Source organism: Camelus ferus, chromosome 7, assembly GCF_009834535.1.
Source record: "Camelus ferus isolate YT-003-E chromosome 7, BCGSAC_Cfer_1.0, whole genome shotgun sequence".
NCBI classification, from domain to species: Eukaryota; Metazoa; Chordata; class Mammalia; order Artiodactyla; family Camelidae; genus Camelus; species Camelus ferus.
In genome coordinates this window covers 5,002,864-5,022,518 of record NC_045702.1, presented here as the reverse complement: position 1 = coordinate 5,022,518, position 19,655 = coordinate 5,002,864, and the positions used below count along the sequence as shown (strand labels likewise).

Here is a 19,655-nt window from a genome sequence, read left to right as displayed (position 1 = left end):
AAAACTCAGGCTAAGCCTAAAATTTTAGGGAGTACCGTACTGTGCTTCATCTCTGCGGTTCAGTTTAAAAAATTTTAAGTACATCACTGTTTATCATGACCACAGAGAGAAATGTGTTGTCTGATGAATCACTGAAAAACTAGAAATATCTAAAAGTTTAAAATGGAGGACAGTGCAAAATGCACTTCGTGACAACGAGGAAAACAGTTTATTTCATATGCAAGTATCTTTAGTCCAACAATATATATTTAGCTAAGCATACAGATCAGATCCACTTGTACAGATCTGAGTAAAGGGAAGCCAATATTTTGGACAGTGTCAGTGAGGGACGTGTGATAAGATGGTTTTAACCCACAGCTAATATCACTAAGCAGCTAGAATAGTGTGCGTTGTAATCATCATAGTTCTTTCTGATATAGATGACTAAGGAGCTGGTTTATACTATGTCAACTGCTGCTCTATTGTGTTAAAGGACCAAGCTGGAAATAAGGCACAGAATCTCCTAATAGCTGCTACTGATCTTCTAAGTCAACTCAGAACTTAATTCAGTAAGACTGGAGGGGAAGAGAATGAGATAGAACAGATAGTTACAGAATTTCTAGTCCCATAATGGGCTGCCTGAAAGTTCTGCTTGACTCTTTTTTTTTTTTTAATTGAAGTAGTTAGCTACAATGTGTCAGTTTCTGGTGTACAGCGTAATATCCCAGTCATGCATATATATACCTATATTCATTTTCATATTCTTGCTTGACTCTTTATGTAGTGAAAGAATCTGGTGACCCAGCAAGCAACCACGGTCCCAACTAACCTGGTGCAGTGCTGTTTGAACGGAAATAAAATTGGACCTTATTCTATGCGCTCCACCAAATATATGTGTAAATACAACTTGATCTTCTCAGGTTGGCTTTGGTGGTTTACTTAAAAAGCAGTCTCTTTGTACACACATACATATAGTTTCATATTCTTTTTCATTAAAGGTTATTACAAGATATTGAATATTGTACCCTGTGCTATAAGAAGAAACTTGTTTTTAAAAAGTCTATTTATATTTATAGTGGCTAACATTTGCAAATGTGCTGTACACCAGAAACTGACACATTGTAACTGACCATACTGCAATAAAAAATAAAAAAATAAATAAATAAATTTAAAAAGCAGTCTCTTTACCTCTAAGTTTGTTTTAAATAGAGCTTCTTTTATTATTTGTGTTTGTTTTATCCAAGCAATATATTCCCCCTCCCCCTATTTCTCAGAAAAATAAATTAAAAGTGGCTTTGCTTTGTTCAGGGGAGTCCGTGATGTGGACACCCTTCCATTTAAGTCAGGCCAACAAGCTAAATGCTGACTACACCCTAAGTCCCTGGAGCGACTGGCTCTAAAAGCCTTTATATTTGCTTTTACCATGTTATAAAAGGCAATGGATGAGTATTTATGTTGACTTTAAGGCTTTCCTCTCTCATCACACAGATACCTTAACACTCGGGGTCCTTGCACGGTCACTGACCAGGTGTTTGCAAACCTGATGCACACATTGAATGCAGTCTACAGTTTATGCCTCGTGGGAAATAGCTGTTTTCTTTAATCGTCCATTTGTGAGAGTGAGTGAGGGGGCAGGCAGGGTGGAAACATAGCCCCATTTGTGGCACCGTGTCCTGACAGCCGCAAGAAGCACAAGGCCTTGAACCACTAAGACCAGGCCTCTATTTTGAAGATAATTTCTTTGATTATTTCAGCATGTAGGGCTATGTGCAGCCTCTTGGGGGGGGGGGCAGGGGCATCCTAGGAAAAATCCTAAATCTATTAAGTAGATGTTCTAATACATCAAACACAGCTAGAGGACAGTTGTTTCTGAAATTCATTCTTACATCCTGCAAAAGGACAAGTCATACTGATATCATGACCCAGTCCGAGTATCATTAAGGATGGGTAACGAACATGTAACTTGGTATTTGGGGATCCACCCAAGCCAAGCTTTAATTGCTAGACATAATAAAAGTAAAAGGTCAGATTCAAGTCCAAGACCGAGGACAGATCTTAAGGTAAAACGCATTCCTTTCATTCTCCTGCTCACCTGACCCCTTAAACTGGCAGCCGAGGCTCAGGCAGGCAAACAGCTTAAGACCCTTATGACCTCCGGGTACTGAAGTATTATATATGCTCATGTCTTACAAGAATCTGATCATTAGTGAGTAAATCCATCGAAACTGCACTATTTTTTTTAATCCAAATATCAACATGGTCTCTATCTGATGGCTTTGGTATGTTAAACATGTGCTCCAGGCTAGATGTGATATTTGCTGTTTACTGTATTAGACCCAGCAGTGTGCTCTGTCATTCGCATAATATAAAGTTAGTTAATAACTGTGTGACCGCGACATTTTCTGAACAGGAGACTTTTAAAAATAACATTCTCCTAACAACCAAATGATGTAAATTGAAGACAGGGGCCTGATTATAATATTAAGGGAAAAGCTATGTTGCCAGACCATCCAGCCCATTGTCTACATGTCTGATATGTCTGTTTCTGTATCTGTGTATGAAGGAACAACCAAGGCCCAGCCAGGAACGCTGCACCTCGGTTTCCCTGTCTCGAGGCGATGGGACTACAGGAAGTCTTTATTCTCTTCTTTCTGCTTCTCTTTACATAATTAGAGGAATGATTTTTTAAAATTATAATCATGGTAAAATACACATACATAAAATTTACCTCCTTAGCCATTTTAAAGTGCATAGTTGTAGTATCAAGTACATTTATACTGTTGTGCAGCCAATTACCTGAACTTTTCATCTTAGAGGAGTGCTATTTTTAAAAGAGATGATGAAATACTCCTCCAGATGTGTCTAATTTTTAAAATTAAATGCAAAGGAAGTAAATGGAATGGCTTAATCGGGATAAACCAAGATAATTGAATAGCCTGACCAATTTGTGAGTGAACACAGTCTAAGCAATGGGCTTTTAATTTGCTTCTGAGACAGTGTGGGGAGAGGGCAACGCTGGCAGAGAGCATACTAGGGTTTCCTCTGGGTAGTTCCTTAGAGGGTTAATTACTGAACTACCGGCTTCAATTTCCCTTTTTCTGAATAAAATAGACCTTTTTTCTAATCAGGCTCAAGATAGGTGGATGTCATTCTTACTCAGGACTCAAAAATAGTGGGAAAAAATGTTCCAACATGCACCCCCCAACCCCAAAACAGGTTTACTCCAGCACCGCTGAGAATTTGAGCGTCATTCATTAACAGAGCAGGCACTCCGTTCTTAGAGAGATGCCAAAGGAAGCTTGTTCTAAACTTTTCCACCATTCCAACAGTTAATTTCTGCTGACTTGTTAAGGGAACACCATTAACACCGGTGTTACAGTTTGTGTCACTGGTACCCGTGATACTCCGCCAGCCATAGTTAATGCTTTTCTAAGTGCTGTTGAGTTCAGGGACAATCCTGGTTCTGAGCTGGAGGAATTCCCATCTAAATGCAAATCAAGACAAGCCCATCGAGAATGCATGATTAGGTACAGTCATTTTTCCACCATTTAATGTTCAGCCCCTAAAATGCATTTTCATGCGACCATGTTGGTGAAGTGTCCCTTCTCGGGTTTAAACTGTGTTCTCTTCCCAGCACCGGCGGTTGTACAGGCAAATGTGTTCAGAGACTTGATTTCTTTGACTTCATAAATGGTAAATAAAATGGACTAAGAGAATCATCTGTCCAACCTCTGCTTCTCCGCTCCAGACTTACAGATTCCAGGCCCCGAATACCTCTATCTGATGTCCTGAAAGACTCAGAGAGAATGTGCCCCCAGTGGAACCTGCCCCTCGTCCCCAGATCTACTTCCCCTTCCTCAGTTAACGATGCGCCACCCATCCTTTCCTGCCAGAAGCTGGAGAGTCACCCTAGACTCCTCCTTCCACTACCACCTATTTGGGCATCACTGGGGCCAGCCTATTTCATCTCTTACGTGCTTTTACAATTAACCCCTTCCTCCAAACCTCCACTCCTGTGGCCTTAATTCAGCTCTTTGTCGTCTTACTGGACTACTACAGTACTTTCTTAGGTGGTCTGCTGGCCTAGTCTTTCCCCTATAAAGTCCAACCTCTAGCTCGTTACTGGAGCCATCTTTTTATTATGATACAAGTCTGACCAACGCGCTCCTCTGACAACCACTGCCAGGGTAGCCAATGAAAAGTTTATGATGCTCATTCATGCAGCTTGCATCAAATTTGCATCCCTCCCTTCCTCAAGGAGATTAAGGGGAAGAATAAGGGTCCTTCCACCTTAAACTCATGTTATTCCAAATGTCCCCAGTCCAGTCCAAAAGCAGATTGTATAATCTTAGAATGCACCGAGGGTGAGGAGAATGCAAATCCTTCAGTCCTAACTCTACAGGACTATCTCACCAGTTTGCCATCTTTTCAGCCAGTCTGATTCCTGGACCTCTTGTGGGCGGGACTGGTGACCCATCCTCTTGCCCTCCGCAGTGGGACAGGCCCCGCATCTTGGGTGGACAAAGCTCTATGGCTCACCTCTTGCCTTTCTGGGGACAAGTCTCACTCTGCTGCTTTGCACAGGATGTCTTAGCAATTAACTGGATGGCAGTAAAGGGAAGATCTGGCACAGATCAGTGAGGAGCTGGCAATTTTTTTTTCTGAAAAAAGGCCAGGTACTAAGTATTTTAGGGCTTCGCAGGCTCCCCAGGCGCCACTGCAGCGTGAAAGCAGCCAAAGGAAGGGCATAAATGACTCGCTGTGGCCACATGCTAGTAAGACTTTAATTACAAAAACAGACGGTGGGCCAGATTTGGCCCACGCGCCACAGCGTGCCAACCCGTGAGTTCGGGATACAGGCTAAGGTGCTGAGTCAGGGTGCAGGGGATAGGCGGAGAATCTTGGATTTCTCCAGAGGTAGTGAAAAACCACACCAAGAACGTGGGTTTTGGAGTGTAGGTGCCTCGGTTCAATCCTTGACTTCAGCGTTCGCTAGCTCGGGAGCCTTTGGGTAACTTTACACAGATTATCTCATTTGATCCTCATTTGATCATCTTGTGAGGTACCTTTCTATGGAAAAGAGGCGTGGGTGGAAAGGCACTGAAGGTTCAGAAAGTTGAAGTTCCTTTCACCAGCGTATTCACATGCTCAAATCACACCTGTCTTTTCAAAGAAACGCCCTTCTGCACTCTCCAGCTACAGCCTTTGCTCAAGTTCCCTCTGCACATCAAACTTCTTGATAAAGCTGTCCCCATCCTCCAGCCATACTCTGTCATCTCACACTCCCTCCGCCACCCTCTGTCAGACAGCTTCTGCCCCTTGCTGAGAGAAATCGGTGATCAAGACGCTTTCTTCAACAGAGATACGTTCAGCCTGTTATCTGTTTAGGTGACATCCTTCACACCAGCCCAGGTGAGGGGAAAAGATGACTGCGATGGAGTCTGCCTCCTGCGAGAGGCACTATTTGCAGATACTCGTGATAAACTGCAGCAAGCATCCTGACTCTGTGTGACGCCAATATTTTAATACGGCCTCTGCCAGGGGAAGGCAGGGTTGCTCCTCTAGGGTAGAAACTACAAGGTGAATCCTAACGTGGCCACCCTTGTGATGGCAGATTTAACCACAAGAAGGGTAGACTCCAAGAGCCAAGACAGCAAAATAAACCCACCACTGGAAACGTACACATTTTTAACCCCACATCTGCATCTCTGGGGTCCCATCACCGCTGAGTGCATGGCCACGGGACTTGTGAATCTTTAGAAGCTAACCCCCTATCTGTTAGGTCATGACCATGAGGGAAGAGGGGCCCCTCAAAGCTTGAGCTCAGGGTCCTGGCTCTGCGGGACTTAGCCCTTGCTGGGAGACTCTTGAGGGCAGGAACTGATCTCAGCCATCTTTGAGTACTCAGCACCTAGTTCAGTGCCAGGCAAATGACACGGTCTTAAGAAATAACAGGTGAAGGTATGATTTCCCTCCTGGATCCCAGGGGAGGTGACGGGCAGGGCATCTATCAAGCTTAGAAAGAATGTTGAGGTAAAAAGATCCAACATCCTCTCCTTGGAGCTCAGCTACCCTGGGGCACAAAGTAAATGAGAATCCCACAGACCCAGGGCACTGCTCAGAAAAACGGGCCAAGCTCTCTGCCAAGCGCATCTCTCTTATCTGGTCCCTGCCTCTTTCTGCTCTTCAAGTTATGATTCCAACAGGGCAGGAACACAGGGAGGATGTCATCATAGCATCTTTTTTTGACAGCTAGGAGAATAGATATTCTCTGCCTGTCTCTTCAACACGCAGGCAACACCCATCCAGGCTTCCACACTCATGATAACCAAGCCCACTACACATCAGCTCACTCTGCAGTCCCTACTCAGTGACCCAATGTGAATTTTTTCAAACTATTTAAAAAATATCTAATCTGTTGTGAGTAACAGATGATGAAATTGCTAGTTTGCCATTCCTGGGTGGATAGTCTTAACACCGAGACCTTACTGGGTTGTAACTTGATATTTAAAATGTTTACAGGAATATAAAACTAAACGGGTGCATATGAAATCTTTAACTGCTCCTTAACGTCAAATGATTTGAAATATTTTTAGATTTTTAAAGTGCTTTTCTCGCTTCAAAAGGGCTAATTGTTCCAAATAACAATTTTGAAAGATTCGTTAGTGACTTCTTTCCAAACATTCATACCAGGAAAACTAGGGATCTTAGAGATTGATTCAATGGCAAGACAATCTGTTTTTAAAAAGAACCCAAAGTTTCTGAGTTTATTATCATTTCTGAATCCACTGAGCTGTTTTCTCCCCACACATATGATGAAACAAGTATTAGTTATCTTTTGATACATAACAGATCATCCCAAAACTCAGCAGCTTAAGACAACAATGATACGTTATCTGTGATGACTGAGTTGTGTCCCGCCCCAGCAAATTCATATGTTGGAGTCCTAACCCCCAAAGGGACTATATTTGGAGATAGGACCTTTAAAGAAGTAATTAAGGCTAAATGAGGTCATAAGGGTGGGGCTCTAATCCAACAAGACAGGTGTCTTTGTCAGAGGCAGAAGAGACACTAGGGACGTGTGTGCGTGAAAGAAAGGCCCTGTGAGGACAAAGCAGGACAGTGGCCATCTGCAGCCCAGCAGGGAGCCCTCAGGAGAAAACTAACCTGCCAGCACCTCGATCCTGGACTTCCAGCCTCCAGAACTGCGAGGAATAAGTTTCTGTTGTTTAAGTCACCAGACTTTGATGTTTTGTTATGGCCGCCTGAGGCGACTAATACGTTATATCTCATGGTTTCTGTGGGTCAGTTCAGCAGGGTGATCCTGGCGCAGGAGCGCTCACTAGGTCCCCAGGCAGGTAGTGGCGGGGGCTGCAGTCTCATCTGAAGGCCTGACTGGGGCTGAAGGACCCAGTTCCATGGTGGCTGGGACGCTGGTGACGTTGTTTTGTTGGTTGGGGGCTTTTGTTCCTCTCTCCCTGGCCTAATGAGGCCTTTTTAATTTGGTCCCAACCAACCATCCTGAACTCTTTTTTTCAGTTTAGTTACATATTAAGTATATCATAAGAAGAAATATAGCCCTTATTTTCACCCGTCAGAATTTTGGTATCATAAATTGCTAAAATAGAGTGGAGAAGAAGTCCATGTATTAGAGGTTGTGGTGTATAGTTGACCCTTAACAATGTGAGGGTTAGAGGTGCCGACCCTTCGCACTGGAAAATCCAGTATAACTTACAGGCAGTGCACCTCAGACGTGGTTCCTCCATCTCTGTGGGTATGCAGCCAACCTTGGATCATGTAGTACTGCAGTATGTACTAGTGAAAAAAATCTGCATTTACATGGACCTGTGCAGTTCCAACCTGTGTCATTTAAGAGTCAACTGTACTCCTCTGACCCCCTTTCAACAATGAAGGATTTCCCCCCAGCTGTTGGGAACCTGCCAAAGGACGATCCGCAGCTACCAGCTAGGACTGCCCTTGCTTGAAGAGAGCTGCCCTGCCCAAGGTCAAGCCCTTGCCAGGACAGCTGTCATCTAGTGACTGGTGATGACGGCATGAAGGCCTGGCTCCTTGGGCCCCACTTGGGACCACTGTGAGGAGTGCCCTGTGGGTCTGCTGAGGACTTGGCTGAGACTGCACTGTACTGCAGCTCCTCCCTCTGCTCACCCTGCCTCCTTCCCTTCTCCCACAGGGATTGATCCTAACAGCCCTTCCTAATAAACATCCTGCACACTAATCTCTGTCTTAGGTTCTTAATTTCTCAGGAAACATAAACTGCAGCAGTCTGCTTAACAGGAAGTCACTCCGGAGAAGTTAACCATCTAAATTAGACTCCTTAAGTATAGATAAGTGAGCCTCTGGACTCTAGTTCGTTGTGTGTTCAACTGAGACCCAGCTGCTGGACTCAAGTGATAAGACAGGAGGTAGACTTCAAAACCAGCCGCGCCCTCCGCCTCTCCCTGCGTCCGCACCCTCTGCAGTGTGACTGTCACTTACACTTCCTTCTCTCGGCCACAGCAAGTCATAAGTCCAACCCAGATCCAAGGGGAGAGGAAGCAGTTTCTACCTGGGGTAGGGGGAGCTACAGGGCGCCAGTCCTGAGCCTGGCCATCAGGAGGCCTTGAGTATATCTCCATGTCTCTTGGAACCCCTTCACTGTCATAAGACACACCCAGGCTGGCCGGCTGGAGGAGGAGAGACCGCATGCAACAGAGACAAGCTGTTTGGCTCAGGCCATGCTGGCCCAGCCAGTCCCCAAGCAACCTGCTAAGTGACCACAGATGTATGAGTAAGCATAGCCAAGGCCAGAAGAAGGTCCAGCCCAAACTGCTGACCCACAGGAATTGTGAGCTAAGTAATTCGGGGAGGTTTGTTCTACAGCAATAGAAAAACTGACACAGTACCCAACCCTGCTGGCTACAGGAATCAAGCAGGCAAGAGAGGAGGAGAAGGGAGACTCCAGACTGCGGCGGGTGTCCTGGGTTCCCTGTCACTGGCTCTGGGACGCCAAGCTGCTGCAGCGGCTGCTGCTAATGGCCCAAACCTGCGCCCTCCTTACAGGGCTGTCTCTGGGTGACAGGTGCCACCCCGGCTGCAGGCGTGTCTCTCTCACTGGAGGCATCCCATAATGAATGGCTGCTCCGTAGGAGGGGACAAAAGTCCCGCTCCCGCGCCTTCAGGCAGAACAAATTCTGGTGCAGTTTATGCTCCAGAGCTCCGTTGTCAAAAGGCTGGAACTAAATCGCATCTGAAACCACACCCTTGCTTGGCTTCTTCCCTCCCCTTGCCCCTTACAGCTTTCCTCTGAGAGCACTCCATACTGAACAGACTTGTACCCAAACTCCCGCTAGGAGCTCTGATTCAAGACGCAGGTCAAGAGTGAAATTCCTGGGAGAAAACGAGGGAGAAAACGAGTGGCTGGTGTGGAAAGGAAATCAGACCAGTACCATCATTCTTGTATTTTGGATTAGGTTTTCGACCCCACACAAGGTGATTCTTCCACGGGTCCAAGACAAATGCCCCCTCTTTGTGCTCCCACCTCCTAAGGAAGCTCATTCACTTCCTTTACAAGAACAAGTGTGCTGCCTGCTTTCCCCCTTCTATCTTTAACTACTCCCTTCTGACTAGCTCTGTTCTCATTAGGGTTTAAATGGATTCCCCTCATGGGAAGAAATCATCACCTTGATTTTTCCAGCTAGAGCCCCATCTTCTCCCCTTCAGAGTCAGGATCCTTGAAAGAATTCTCTACACTAGAAATTCCACTTCTTTACCTCTGAATCATTCACCCCACGTTACCTGGCTTCTGCTTCTGACCGTGCCATTGAAAGTGCTCCCGCCAAGGTTACCGATGACCACAGTCCTTCTGTCCCATGGCCAGTCTGCTGCGTGTGACATCACCCATCACTCCCTCCGAACATGTGAAACACGATGAAACACAGTCCTTTTGCTTCTGTGATACTGGGTTTGCCTGGTTTTCCTCTTACTTTCCAGGCAATGCAGAATCCTTTTCCTTTTTTTGTCCTTCAAATGCCCATGTTTTTCTAGCTCTCTTCTCATCTACCCTATGTTTTTCTGGATTATTTCATCTACTATCATGGTATAAATTACCACTTACATTCTGACGATTTTAAAACCTTAATTTCTAGCTCCAGACTCACATGTCCAGTTGCCCCTTGGACACCTCCACCTGGTTACCCCAACGGGCACCTTACTGTATCACCTAAATACACACGTGTGTGCACTTAGGCACGCCCCCCGCCACCACTTGCACATGCACAGCCTGTGCCCCGACCCCAGCAGATGCAAGTACCATCCATCCAGTTTCCCAGGGCAAACTCTTCAGAGTCATTCTTGATTCTTCTCTTATTCTCCCTCCACGAATCAGTCACGACACCGCTAATTCCTCTCAATCCGACCTCTTACACAGCTCTTTACTTCTCCATACCAGTCTCCTTCTTTCCACCTGCAGCTGCCACCTGGCCCAGATCGCCTCACACTGCATCTCATCAGAGCCCTGGTTGTGCCCAAATCCAATCTAATTTCCATGTCCTGCCAGAGGGATCACCCTAAAATGCAAAACTGATTATTGCTCTCTGCTGTTGCAAAACATGTCCACTTCCTTCCTCCAGGATTGGCTTTTCCACTCATAAGACTGGCCTGGCTGTCCTCTCCCATAATAACTACACAGGTTTCATCAGATTCCACTGTAACGTATTTACCTGCCTGTATCCTCAAAGAGACAGAAGCTCCTTCCTTTGTTCAATTAGTTATGAGCTATTTCTCAGAACCCTCCTATGCATCATGTGCTGTTAATAAGTGGTGAACAGAACGAATACTGACCCTGCCTCATGACAGCCTCCACGCATCTATCATTCCGTCAGCCTTTCCAAGCACAGGGTCCAGCACCCAGCAGTTGCTAAAAATTATTTGCTGGGTAAAGAGATGATAAAATGAGTGCTGTCTACTAAAGACTAGTTAGTTACCCTCATCCCCTTTCCAATTTTAGAATAAAAGTTTATAAAAGTGATCTCCACTGGCAAATGTTTACAGAGAATGTTGTTTTATTCCAAAAGGCAGAGGTAAATTACATCTAAATACTTTCAGGCTGACGGAAGCCTTTGAGCAACCCACACTCCTCTGTGAAGATTATGCTGGTGACCAAATGAATGAAATTGGCCAAGCTCTTAAGGACCTTAGCACATAAAGACATTCAGTGGAATCCAATTATAAAGAAACACTTTATATGAACTTGAAGCTACCACCAAGCCCTGCTGCCAAGGGCTGCTGGAAACAGAAGAAACCTGGGCCAGACTACAGCTGCAGAGGCTGGAACATCCTCTAAGGCAGCCCCTGGAGGCCTTGGGGGATAAAACTCACACGAGGGATTAAAGCCTGGTTTAATGTCCGCAGCCTGTGGGGACGCCGTCTCCCAATTTTGAAACATATTTCCAAACGTAAGTGGGGAGCCTCCAGTGAGCACTCTGATTTTCTGAAGCTCAAACTATATAAACACTGTAGTGTCAGCTGGATCATTTTTTAAAATGTGGTAAAATATACATAAAATTGGTCATTGAAATCATTTTTAAGAGTACAATCCAGCGGTATTAAGTACATTCATTTTTTTGTGCAACCATCACCACCATCATCTCTAGAACTTTTTTCATCTTCCCAAACTGAAACCCTGTCCCCATTTAAGCACTGACTTCCTGTTCCTCCCCATCCAGCCCCTGGTTTTTGTTTCTATGCAGCTGATAGCTCTAGGGACCTCATGTAAGTGGACTCATAAAGCATTTGTCCTTTGGTGACCAGGTTATTTCACTGAGCAGAATGTCCTCAAGGTTCATTCACGTTGTAGCATCTGTCAGGATTTCCTTCCTTTTTAAGGCTGAATAATATTCCATTGCATGGAAAGACTACCCATGTAGTCTATTCACCCATGACGTTTGGATCGTTGTTAAAATTTCACTCAGTTGTGTGTGTGGAATCGCAGGCTCTGACCAGGGCGCGGGGTCCGGGCCCACCGCTGGGGATGGGGTACAGCCAAGAACACTTTCTCTCTGGCCCCAGAACCACCTCTGAGAGCCTGGAAGGACCCAGGCTTGCTGGCCTGGACAAGAGCTCATAGTTGTGCGGTATAAACAGGGAAGAACATCACTTTCTAGTCGCAACTGGGGAAAAGCTGAAGGTGGACCTAGAACATCCTCTGGGTTCTCTCTCATTTAAACTGGGAAAGGCTACAAGCTTGTCCTGAGCACAGAACTTCTGTGATCATGGAAAACCCTGCATCTGTGTCTCACTTCAAATGGTCTAAAGTCAAAATAACTGTTTTCTCTTCACATCAGTGTCTCTTCCGAAATGGGGTTACTCTGCCAGTCATCCCTAGTCCATGAGAAGACTTGATCCGTCCAAGCCTCTCTGCTGGGAGCCCCTCTCCTTGCTCCCCTCCTCGGTCCTCTCCCTGCTCCCACAGGGTCTGTGGGTCCCAGATCTCCCGGCCCGCTGGCCCCTCGGCAGATCTGGCACGAGGCTGGAGGGCGGGAAGAGGCGGAGACCTGGATTTCCATCCCTCTGCCTCCAATGGCATCTCTGGCCAGCAGCTCCTGCCCGGCAGACACGCGTGGTTCCACCTCCCCTCTGATGGGCTCCCGTACCCCTGCCGCCCCCTGCACACCCCTCAGCCCTAGGGAAGGAGTGGCTTCCCGCTTTTGATAATCTTTGGGTGGCCTCATCATTTCTTTTTTGATTTTTTTTTGGGGGGGCTCCATTATCTCTATGACCAAGTCTGTTTGTTAAATGCCCAGGAGAACAGAAACCTCTAGATCTTTTCTCATTCACACCCAAGAACACAGATGACCTTCCTTCCAGGCCCAGGGACGGCTCCACTTCTGGTCTACTCACCGCCTCTTAGTGGTCCTCCTGCCTGGAGTCCATCTCAGAGTCTGCTGCCAGGTGCCCCCCTCTCACCCCCAGAGACAAATGCCCACCACGTACTCTTCCTTCCCCGCGTACGCATCACACTCCTTCCCACCCTAGTCCTGGCCGATTTTCTCTTCCAGAAGGCGCCCCCCACCTCTCCCCTTACTGAAGCCCTACCAATCCCCAAGGCTTCCTTGCCCTTATCAGACTGCAGTGTTTCCCCCTTTCCACCCCCTGTAGTGCCGACTGTTTGTTTCACTCCCGAACCCCACCCGACCTACTTTCCGCTTTCATTTAACTGTTTTATCTGAGTATTATTCTATTCCCAGAGAGACTGTAAGCCCTGGAAGGCGGAGCAATACCTTGCATTTTACCCTTCAGCACTTAAAACAACACCCTGCTAAGCCGACAGCCAACAAAATCATCATCGGATGAAGAGGGAGGATTGTCACAGTACATTCTCTGCATGACAAACATCTTCTTTCTCCCCAAAGACAGGAATTGCTCTGGTTGGATAGTGTCCCCCGCAAAAGCTATGTTGAGGTCCGAACCACTGAGACCTGTGAACGTGACCTTATTTGGAAATCAGATCTTTGCAGATGGAATCAAGCTAAGATGAGGTTGTGCTGGGTTTGGTTGGGCCCTAATCCTGTATGACTGGTGTTCTTCTAAGAAGTGGAAAATTTGGACACGTACAGAGGAAGACAGCCAGGTGAAGATGGAGGCAGAGATTGGAGGGAAGCTGCCACAGACCAAGAAAAGCCTGGGGCTACCAGAAGCTGGGAGAGGCAAAGAAGGAGACTTCGGAGGGAACATGGTCCTGTCCCAAACCCTAATGTCAAACTTCCAGCCTCCAGAGCCTTGAGATAAGGGCGTCCTGTTGTTTTTAAGCCCCCCAGTTTGTTACAGCAGCCCCACGGAACTAGTACCACGCCTGAGTAAAACGGTTACACGCACAGGGGTAGACTTCAGTGATATGGCTCTTACATCCTTGCTGAGCACAGGAGTAATACTGAGGTGCGTGCAGTACTGACCTGAACCAGGCAGGCGGTGACACAGAGCCCACTGCACTCAAACAGAGGATGCTTACGTGCTGGTGCTAAACCAGCCTCCTCCATCCATCTGCATCAGTCCCAGTCCTCTGAAGGACCAGAGACCCCTGTGTCACCATCCGTTTCTACTTTGAAAGGCTCACCTTTCCAGAATGCTTCCCAAGTCAAATGATGTCAAATCTTAAAAATCTAGAATAAAATGTCCATAAAAAACCCACTCCTTTTCTTTGCCTATGGCTTTTTACATTAGTATCCCAAACAAGATAAACTCAAATAAAGCTTTTCATCATTTTTAAAAAGAAGCTGAGGAAGCAAAAGCTTTTCGGGCCGTGCTCCAGATGTTAGCAGTTATCGCTTGATTTTGCTCACGGTGCCCTCACCACTTTCCGCTCAGTTCGTGATTTATGATAAAATATACCAAAAGCGTCCGGAGGGCATGGCCTTAGCATCAGCTGAATTCAAGCAGACTGCCGTCCCCCCCACGCCCGGCGGCCGGCCCCCAGGGGAAGGCCTGGACTTACGGATCTGGATGGAGCGAGGTGTGTGGGCGAGGCTGGCGGAGGCCTGGCTGAACTCTGGAAGGAGGACGGGCAGAACCTCTGGCCTGTGTCCGGAGGGGAAGAGGAGGCATAGATGCGATTTTCCAGTCGCTCAGGCTCATGCTTGTAGGACTCGAGGGGAAACGTGTGCTGCTTGGCCACTTGGGTGGGTGTCGATGGAGAGGAAGACAGGCCTGGAGTCGAGGAGGAAACCACAAGCGCTGTTAGAAGTCTGGCTGAGATGGAGGGAGGAAGAGAAAGGCACTTCTGTCTGCAGGTGCCAAAAAACCCACCTGGCAAGACTCGAAGTGATTCAATTCTGGGACAAGCTTTTATAAAACTACTTCTAATCCCTTAGAATCAGCTGTGTCCAAAAATGCCCTCATCAGCCAACTGAGCCGTGGGCGGAAGCCCCTTGCTATGAGGGGGGCAGGGGGAAGACTTCTTACGCACACACATCAGACTGCTGTTTTCCTCCATTTAGTCAGATCCCGTTTGATCTCCTCTCCTCCCCTACAAAGCACAGTGCCGAGAGCACACGGAGTGGAACCTGAGTTACTCGAGATGAGACATAAGAAAGTGCACAGAGTGTCCAGCAGAGCTCAAGGTCAGTGTTGCAAAAGTCACATGACAACAGACACCAAGGACCAGATGAGAGGCCATTATTGTCAAAATGTGCTATGTAATGTCACCACGGTGGGTTTGCAGGAGTGAGGAGTCACGTGGGGCTGAGGGCTGCGGGAAGCTTCGGGGAGGAAGGGGCCTTGCAGAGTGAAGACTTAGGTGGATGGGAACCAGAAGGAGGCAGATGGGGAGTGGAGGCCAAAGAGTTTCCAGGAGGCTTGGGACATGAATCTGCCAGCAGTGGGAGCCTGACCACTCCGACCGGGTCTGCGCAATCCCGGGGCCCTGTCACCGGTCGGTGGTCGTCACTCATACCTAGCTGATGACGCCATCAGGTAATTGTCAAGGGTCGAACTGTGTCTCCCAAAGAGATACGTTAAAGTCCTAACCCCCAGCACCTGTGAATGTAACCTTATTTGGAAATAAGGTCTTTACAGATGGGATCAAGCTAAGAAGGGCTGGGCGCTTAACCCCATGTGACTAGTGTCTTTATAAGAGGAGGAGACACAGACAGACATACACAGAGGAGAAGGCCACGTGATAACGGAGGCAGAGACTGGAACGATGTATCTATGAGCCAAGAAATGCCAAGCTCTGCTGGCAAGCATCAGAAGCTAGAAGACTGAAGGGAGGTGATCAAAAGCACAAATTTCCAGTTAGAAGATACATAAGTACCAGGGATGTCACGAACAACACGACGGCTATAGTTAACACTGCCGTACGATATGCAGGGAAGTTGTTAAGAGAGTAACTCCTGAGTTCTCATCGTAAGGAGAAGAGTTCTTTTCCTTTTCTTCTTTTTCTTGTTTCTACAGAGATGACAGGTGTTAGCTGAACCTCTGAGATCATCACCTCACAGTGCATGCAAACCAAAGCATCACGCTGCCCGCCCTAAACTCACACAGTGATGCGTATCAATGATTTCTCAATAAAAGTGGGAAAAGGCGGGGGGAAGATGAGGAAGGATTCTATCCAGAATCTCAGAGGGAGCAGGGCCCTGCTAACGCCTTGGTTTCAGGCTTCCAGCCTCTGTAACTGTGACAGAATAAACTGTTGTTTCACGCCACCCCTGGTTTCTCATGGCGGCCCCAGGGAACGAACACAGTCATGTTGCCTGATGCTGATTTGTTTTTTCCAAGAGAGGCAGTCTCTGGATGTGCGTCTTGTCTCTCTCATTGATGGGTAACTACATAATTTTTTAATTTTAAATTGGTTATTTACAAATATTAAATCATGCAAGTCAAAGCAAAGGTGTCAGTAGACACAGCCCAAAGGCCACCGTCTTGCTCCTTCTGACCTCGACAGAGACTGCTCGGCCTCCAGGCCACGAGCCTGGCTCTCCTTCTCCGTGCTGCTCTGTGCCTCTTCCAGACTCCTCTCCTCGTCGTCCCTTGCACATGCGTGTTCCCTCTTCCCCTCCCATCCTCGCTCCCCAGAGCGTCCTCCTATTCCTCAGGTGTCAGTTCATTCCCTCTCCTTCCTCGTGACTCAACTGCCCCGTAAGCCTCCCTCCCCCGAATTCAGCGATTTCATCTGCCCCGTGAGCTACCGGTTCACAACAATCTGCTTCACACTGAAGCCAAAAGTAACGTATGTAAATCTGTCCCCTCTCTAAAAACCCATCATGTGCCTTGAGCCATCCTGGGCAAGGGGAAGGTGCTTGGTTAAAGCAAGGGGGAGAGAAGGAAGCGGGGTTGGCCCAAGGCTCAGCTCAGTTGGAATCTTCCCTCTCATCTCTCCCAGGCGGGAGTGCTGGAAGTAACCAGTTAAAGGAATGTCATTTTCCAGGGAACCCTTATCCCACAGAGCCACGCCAAGTGGGAATCCCTGCGCCAGGGCCCTGGGCTGATCTGGGAGGCAGCGCTAGGTGCAAGCAGGAGGTGAAGGCGGTCACCACGGTTCTGAAGGTCTCCAGACGTACAACATGAAAGGCCTCTAACAGCAAAATTCCAAACTCTTGAAAAATAGTTTTCCCCCAAAGGCTTTGGGGAGCAAGGCCCACCTGGGGGTGGGGCTGGGGTAGAGGAGGGAGGAAGGAGAGTGGCGACCACGAGCAGGAAGAGATCTGATGATCCAGCAGCTCTTTGCGGGGAGAAAGGGATGGTCTGGCAGGCAGGCCAGGCTCCAGCGTTGTGGCACCAATGCTCCCCAGTGATGCCCACAGACCGGCGAGGAATGAGGCTGCCAGCCAAGGCTCAGGGGCGGGTCCGGGCCTCTCAGAGGGCTGCGCCGGGACCAGGAGAAGGAAGCCCTTGTGCTGCTTTGTTTGTGGACTGGGCGCCTCGTGGGCCTCTGGCCCCAGGGGTGGTGGCTCTTCCAGTGAGAGCCTGCCCAAGCGCCGGCGGGCTGGCTCCTGGGAGCACGGCCCAGAATAGGCTGGCTCCCAGCACCACAGTCCAGTGGGAAATTACACGGTCCCTGGTCCCGACTCGGCCTGGCCACTGGGCACAGAGGCCCTTCCTGTGCTTACTTTGGGAGTGTTCCCTGCATCCTGGGATGTGTGCTGTAGACCTGACAGAGGGGGAAACAGAGCAGGACGGGGTAGGGGCATTTTAGGTTCAAAAGCCTGTGCCACTGACCACATCCTGACAACCTGTGGGGACTCCCCCCAACCGAGGCAGAGCCTCCCTGGGGCCTCGATTCTTCACATAAAGGGGGCAGGAGGCCCCAGCGATCTCTCGAACCCTCAGCAGGCTGTGAAAAGCCCAGGGTGGACCCTACTCCCTCCTGTAGGGCTCAGTCTAAACCCGCCCCCCATCTCAGCTGTGACCCCCCACCGCAGGCCCAGCTCAGGCTTCTGCCTGAGTCCATGCCTGCGGGGCAGTTCTCAGAAGCCAGGAGGAAATCAGTGCCTCTGGGGAGGAGGGGTGGCATTTTGACAGTACTTCTCTCAACTACAGACACAAGTTCCACCCCGGCAATTCCGCTTCTGGGCATTTGTGCTGCAGACCTGCTACTGTCTGTGCTAAACAGTCAGTGTGTGGGGCCATTCATTTCCCTGGTGCTTTCAAAGCAGAGCCTGGAGACAGATGCTCGTCAGCAGGAAGAGGTTACATAAATTCCGAACGTCCACACAGCCTGCTTCGCTACAGAACACAACCAGCCCCGCTGTTCTCATCTCCCAGATAGAGCGGTAAGTGAAGAGAGCAAACCACAGAGCCATCTGCATGGAACAACACATTTACAGTTCCAAAGACGGGGGTGGAATCTCCACCCCGAGACCCTGCCTGTGCGCAGACGCCCGGAGCACTGGCAGGCCCCCCGGGAGGGTCTGCGAGCCCTGGCTGTGTCCGCTGACGGGAGCGTCTGGCCGGGAAGACGTTCATCACAAACCCTTTTCGGTTTTTCAGCTTTTATACCATATGAATGATGTACTATCAGAAATTATTCAGACAATTACTTTTCTCAGCTACTGTTCTGCTGCTGAGGCACAAGGCTGGTAACACTGCGCGTAAACACCTCCTGCCCCGATCCCAGCGGCCCGCCAGCTCCCACTGGCCGGAGGGCAGGGCTGGCTCTTCGGGAGCCACTGTCGTCCACAGCACATGCCCTCCACCCCCCAACTCTCCCCACTTCGACTTCTCTCTGCGAGAGGCTGTCCCTCTCAGGACAGTTTTTAGGATGTAGCCCAGTGGTCGTCGTGTAAGGGACGCTCAGAGCTGCTGGAATTCCTGGCTGGTTCTTAGTGACTGAATGTTCGGAATAGTGGTGTCACAATTCATAAATAAAGAGAAAAATGGGGCAATGCTGATGCAACCCCCCACTACTTTTAAATAGACCAATTTCTTTCTTAATCATCAGGCAAACTGCCAAACTGTCTTTCTGGAGAACCCTGTGTCTGATCAGCCGGCTGCTATGGGCCAAGTTCAGGTGAAGCAGACAAGACTTCCACTGTTCAATCTGGCTGCGGGAAACGGGGCAAACCCCAAAACCACAGCAGATGTACCCCGAGATGAGCACTGAGAGTCAGATGCCTGTAACACAGAAGCAGGGGGAGCTCAGAGGACAGGAGACAGCCTTGGGGCCGCAGGGGTGGGAAGGCTCCACTTGAAACAGTGGGCAGGCTGGGCCTGGATTCTGAAGAATGAAACAGATCTGCCCCCAGTTAAGGTGACTTTCTGATGGGCCCAGACAGGACTGGGCTGTGGCAACATCCCCAAGAAGGACAGGCAGGTTCCCCCGTTTTGTTCTTCTTAGAAGCCACTCCCTCCTTCCTCCGCTCCTTGAGGACTTTGTTTAGGACCACTATCAGCCTGAGAGGGGACAATGCCTCTGAGCCTCCTGGGGCCGCAGCCAGGGCAAGTGAATAGGCTCAGCGAGTGACAGAACCAGCTCCTGGCAGCCACACCAGACACACAGGCCAGTGGCTCCAGACACCAGGGAGCCATGAGCTGGTGACGTCACAGGGCTGGCCGTGCTGGCGGGAGCTACGTCCGGAGAAAAGGGTGCCACTGGAGGAAAGTGGACAGGGGCCAGCGGAAGGATGCAAAGGAGAGGCCTGGACTTCAGGAGCCTCACGTTCCAGGCCTAGTTTTAACCACTAACT

At 48.6% G+C, this 19,655-nt stretch overlaps 1 protein-coding gene across 9 annotated transcripts in view; it reads right to left on the bottom strand.

Moving 5' to 3' along the window:
- Positions 1–19,655, bottom strand: part of PRKAG2 (protein kinase AMP-activated non-catalytic subunit gamma 2) — a 240,974-nt gene that overhangs the window by 73,896 nt on the left and 147,423 nt on the right. For all 9 annotated transcript variants that reach the window (XR_004321209.1, XR_004321210.1, XR_004321211.1 and 6 more), the window contains one exon: positions 14,468–14,679. Coding sequence is in view for 2 of the 9 variants with exons in the window: in XM_032483075.1 (XP_032338966.1) it covers positions 14,468–14,679 (212 nt within the window). In the remaining 7 variants the exon portion in view is untranslated. The remainder of the gene's footprint in view (positions 1–14,467; positions 14,680–19,655) is intronic.